The sequence below is a fragment of the Haliotis cracherodii genome, unplaced genomic scaffold (genome assembly GCF_022045235.1).
Source record: "Haliotis cracherodii isolate W230 unplaced genomic scaffold, xgHalCrac1.p SCAF_7, whole genome shotgun sequence".
NCBI classification, from domain to species: Eukaryota; Metazoa; Mollusca; class Gastropoda; order Lepetellida; family Haliotidae; genus Haliotis; species Haliotis cracherodii.
This window is the reverse complement of record NW_027266330.1, coordinates 48,949,981-48,955,596: the sequence shown is the minus strand read 5'-3', so window position 1 is coordinate 48,955,596 and position 5,616 is coordinate 48,949,981. Positions and strand designations below refer to the sequence as shown.

At 39.8% G+C, this 5,616-nt stretch overlaps 1 protein-coding gene across 1 annotated transcript; it reads right to left on the bottom strand.

Moving 5' to 3' along the window:
• Positions 1 to 782: 782 nt before the first annotated feature.
• LOC139448571 (monocarboxylate transporter 9-like) lies at positions 783 to 4,999 on the bottom strand. The gene is made up of 5 exons (XM_071230140.1): positions 4,798 to 4,999; positions 3,828 to 3,971; positions 2,162 to 3,232; positions 1,079 to 1,129; positions 783 to 856 (listed from the first exon to the last, which is right to left on the bottom strand). The coding sequence occupies exons 1-5, from the start codon at positions 4,997 to 4,999 to the stop codon at positions 783 to 785; spliced, it is 1,542 nt and encodes a 513-aa protein (XP_071086241.1).
• Between the last annotated feature and the right edge of the window lie 617 nt (positions 5,000 to 5,616).

The following is a 5,616-nucleotide window of genomic DNA, read 5'->3' as shown; positions in this document are numbered from 1 at the left end:
TTTAACAGTTTGCAAAAGTCTGCAATATGACATCAGTGCAAGCCAGTCTTGACAACAGATGGTGGGTTGTCACCAGCGATAACATTTATTCCTCAGTGTTTTCTAGTTCACATGCGCACGCTAAGCCAGACATGATTAAAACCAGTGGAATGTATCCATGCGTGTTTCCGTATCGTAAATGTGATATATTGGGAATACAATTGTGATATGCGATATATATATATTTATTCAGCATGATACCCTTGTTCGTGGGTTTACGTTGTATGACGGCGGTCTGTAAATAATAGAGTCTAGATCTGGACCAGACAATCTATAGTGCTTCATATCATGAGCATCGATCTATGCGATTGGGATACGATGACATGCAACAATCAAGTCAGCGAGTCTGACTCATTAGTCGCCTCTTACAAGCATGAGTTGCTGAAGACATATTCTAGCCCGGATCTTCACGGGTCTCGTTGGTTTAAGAAAATGGTCTACAGCCTACATAACTTTCATGCTGCATGCTGTTGAACTTTATTTATGTTGTATCAAGTAGTGTCTGTCTGATGTGTTGTCTTCAGACATTTACCACATTTGTGAAGCCCATGATCACGGCTCTGGTAGGGGCATGTCTGAAAAGATAATCAAGGCGAACCGGAATCCGAAACCATGATGAAAAGTTTCCTGGCACGCCAAAGTGGACGTAACTGTGGTCAACTGTGCCTCCTGTGAAGTTGTAACGAATGCTGATTATCATACAGGTGTTCTAATGGACTCATTCACTCAAAAGTAATCTCCATTTATGAGGATTCGTGTGACCTCCTGTACACTGGCACAACAGCTGCACATACTGAACCTGCGATAAGACATCCACCTGTACAAAATAGACAATATGTCAATAAACTGCCTCCTATGATCCATATCTGCAAAATGGAACATGTATTTGCTGTTGATACTGAATTGTCGTTTTTACGAACAAAACGACTATACAGCGTGATTGTAATGCCTATTAATACACAAATAAATCGCATGAAACCACGCTATTGTTTCTGGGCTCTAGGCTTGTGTATCGACAGCAACCTGTCTGATGTCTTACCTCCAAAGAAGTAAGTGTTATCGTAGACCTTACTGCTTTCATAGATGATACCTGAAAGAAAAGGGAAGGTATGTTTCATTTCTATTCACCAAAGTATATCTTGAATGTGTTGATCCGTTGCTAAAGTTAAAACACACATACATAAACACAATCCCAGAATTTTTTCTTGCACTCTATCTGTGTTAGTAAAGGCTAAATTATGTATGCATTTAACTGAGGCGCGTATTTATGAATGAAATGTTGCTCTTTTTTAAATAATGTAGGTTCATGATCAAAATGTAGCTTATATAGCGGGAAAACTAGAAAGTTGTGGTATGAGTTGAAAGCACTAGCCAATTAAAACTGTGTTCAATCTTACTTTGATTATTTCTATATTTTGCCTGAGAGTATACTATGCTTTTTCTATATATATATAGAAGATATATATGTATATATATATCCAAGGTATGATATCTCCACTGGCCACCCATGCTTCGTTGCAGAAGTGGCGTAATCATCTCAATCTCACTTAGCACTAACTCAGCACAGATTGTATCTCTTGGTGTAATTTGAATGGGCGGCTATATTCAGTCAGTCATTCAGTCATTTGAGTGAGTGAGTGAGTATGGTTTTACGCCGCTTTTAGCAATATTCCAGCAATATCACGGCGGGGGACACCAGAAATGGGCTTCACATATTGTACCCATGTCGGGAATTGAACCCAGGTTTTCGGCGTGACGAGCGAACGCTTTAACCACTAGGCTACCCGACCGCCCCCAGAGTCATTTGAATCGGGCTTAAAAGTTATGACCATGAATGGATCCAAAGTATGTATAATATAGGAACTGGATACAATAGCGATATGGATACCAAATAGTGTAAACCTTTCAGCATAATAAATTCGTTATGGTGTTTTTAGTTACCGTATACGTAGTCATATTAGGTGACGCCTCGTCCAATATTTTTCTGCTCACCTAATATCACACCGTTTATATGGCAACTAAAGACATAACTAATAGTATAACCGATGGCCATTCAATACTCTTCAGAAGATAATCCAGTATCCTGAAACCTTAATCCACAATGGTATCAATAAAATCTTACTTGCTACAGGTGGACCAAGAATATATCCGATTCCTATGGCGAAATGAGTTACTCCAAATCCAACAGCGAGATTAGCTACCCCTACACATTCCACAGTCATTGGGCTCAGGATAGAATGAAGGCCTCCCCCATACAGGCCATACAAGGCGCTGAACACCATCTGCAGAGAATATGTGTGTGAGTAGAGCGGGAACACCAGAGCCAGGATTCCTATTATTCCCAGACAGCTAACATGGAGCAAGATGATACTTATATCCTTGTCGTTTAATATCATGCCTGTGAATATTCTCGACATAAGGCTAGTCAGACCCATTGCAGTGAAGAGATTTGCGGACTGAATGCGAGTGCTGCTCTTAGAGTAAGCATAATTTGGCAGATGGAAAAGGATAGCATTTTCACCCAGACCTAAGAACATCAGACTGATGTTGTAGAAAAGGAATCCATTCGCTGTTATAAGAGGCAAGTTTCTTTTAACATAACTCCACCATCTTCTTTGCAAGTTTGAATTAAGAGTGTTGGAATGTAACAGTGTTGAATCCGCTTTCATGGTGTTTCCTTCTTCTACGATCAAAAAACGATTTCTTGAACATTTATTTTCCTCGCAACTCCCTGGTTTCTTTTCTGTTACCTGTATCTGATTATTGTCCTGCATATTATGGTCATCCAAACCATTCCTCTTGTTGTTAATAATGTCACATTTTACACCAGTATCACGTTGCCCCTGTTCTTCCGTCAAGTTACTCGATTCATCCTGAAGTTTGCTACCTTCAACAAAGAGTGTCACTGACTGGTAATCATGCTGTTGATCTGGGACGATAACGTTGACTGTAGCTTGTTGTCTTGGCCTCATCAGAGATCCTGCGACACAGAGGTGACTCCCTATGGCACCAAAGATCAGAAACGCACCACTGAGAGAATATTGTTTTAGTAAGATGGCAACTAAAGGGCCTCCAGCAAACAGACCCATGGCGGTTCCTGCAGTGGAGACGCCAAATGCAAGAGGGAGGCGTTTTTCAAAGTAGAGTCCAGGTATGGTACCTGCTGCATTTATTGCTAGACCTGCTCCCAAACCTGGAAAGCAGTAAAACAAAACTTTATTAACACCCAAGAGAAGTGTTATGTATTTTGTAGTTTTGTACAGGTATAGCATACTTCGAGACGGGCGCACCGTACATTTAACCCGCTTCATCAGTCAATCACTAATATGAGTAATATATTTATGTTTTGATATAGATATTTCTCTTGCACTCATTCTCTCTATTGTTTTTCTCTCGTTATTTCTCAGACCCGTGAAGATTCCGGGGTAGAATAGGTCTTCAGCAAAGCATGCTTGCCGTAAAAGACGACTATGCTTGTCGTAAAAGGCGACTAATGGGATCGGGTGGTCGGGCTCGCTGACTTGGTGGATGCATGTCATCGATCCCAAGTGCGTGGGTCGATGCTCATGATATTAATCACTGGATTGTCTGGTCCAGACTCGATTATTTACAGACCGAAGTCATATAGCTGGGATATTGCTGAGTGCGGCGATAAACAACAAACCAACCAACCAACGTTATTTCTCAAATGGTAAATGCATTGTGGTGACTTCTTCCTGATCCATCTCATATTGAATATTATATGTTTGAACGAAATCGCCTAATAATATTACAATGTCTAATTTTACCTGTCAGGATGCCATTAGTGAACAAAAGACCATTGACGCTCTTTATAAAGGAAGATACACTCAGACCAATCAGAACCAACGTTCCCGCAAGACAGGAAGCTGCTTTGCAGCCAAATCTGCTTGTAAAGACTCCAGCTATTGGACCTGATAGAAAAACAGTCAATTAATTGATGAAGTGTTTGCAGAATACAAGATATCTAGCAAAAAAATATTTATAGTCAGATTCTTTATCGTTAATAACTTCTTAATTCTAAAGGGCAAGTAAAGTGAAATATATGATTGTAATTTTTTTGTGAATATTAATTATCCTACATGTTTTAAGTCAATAATTTTTTTCCAAGGGGGAAAAGAAATCGTAGCATTAGGAGAAAATGTTTAAATGTCCATGTGAAAGTGTTGAAATCACATGGTCTATAATTGGCTTCCAAACCAAACATATTTGGGCAATGATGCAGCGGTGCATGACAAAGTTTTCATTTGCTGATTTGTAACTCTTGGTTGCTACACATAGACATACATTGTTGAAAGTGTAAAATGGGACCTTTGATCTTGAAAAGGTGAACAATTAAAAAAATTAACAATCTGTAACAAGGGCTTTGAAAGGCATTTAGAAGTAATATACATAAGGAAGAGAATATATGGATATCAACTTCTTTATTATGAAGACCACAACGTTTCGGAGTTTATGCTTACTCCTTCATCAGGTGAATGAATGCCATGAGCCAGAGAGCATATATGTGTACATGTTAGGACAACAATAATTAATAAGATAACAAAAGGTGGAAAATAATAAAGGGTTATTAGCTATCAACGCCAATCATCTGTTGGCTAACAAGGGAAAGCGTGTCGAACACCAGGAACTCATTTTCACCCCAGTAAGGGAAATGCCCTCAGTGGTTGCATTCTTCGTTTGGGGGACAATTTTGCCTGTTTTTTATCTTATCAAAATCTACAAAGTTGCTCTACCTACCTGACAACGTGGTCGTTCCAACCAAAGTGGAGCCGATCCAAGATGTCCGCGAAAGGTCATTTTCTACCTCTTCCAAGATGGCAATGTTGAATACACCAGGCGAATATAACAACGTCCCTATGATGAAGTTGGAAAAGGTTGCAGCAAACAGAACAACCCAGGCGTATCCACTGTCAGTATCCTTGCGGTGTCTTGTATCCATGGCAATGGTTCCCCTTTGTTCGTTGGCGCTGAGAATCACACCAAGGAAATACAACTGCAGACAGTGAGTGCGTTAGAAATTCATCATGCCATATTCATATATGTAATTTTCGTTAGATTCATTGTGACCTCCACAAGGTTTTAAAAGCTATACGCAGGTCAAGTGTATGTTGGGAGGATTACAAAGTTCATAAAACCTTATTAGAGTTATCGTTAAGCCTGGTACTGTGTGTGTCCACCATTGCCATGAATGACTGCACGACATCCTCTGCCTGTGGAACCATGAAACCTGTGAATGAGGGATTTGAATAAATTGCTTCAGATTCTGTGACACTGGTTGATGCTGATGTAGATGTCTATCCAGCTCATCCCATGGATAATCAATTGGGTTGAGATCCGGTGCCATGACAGTACGTTTATGTCTGAGATCTCGGGTAATCAGTAATCATCCTGTGTGGGGAAGAACATCGTTATGCCGTGCCATGGCGCCTGCTGCTTGCAGAGATGGAACAATGTTGGGACGTAAGGAAGAAGACGTTTATTCATGAATGAATGAAACAAACGTTCATATTTTTTTACATTTGGATTTACATAGGTAAATGTCTTTTTAAATATATA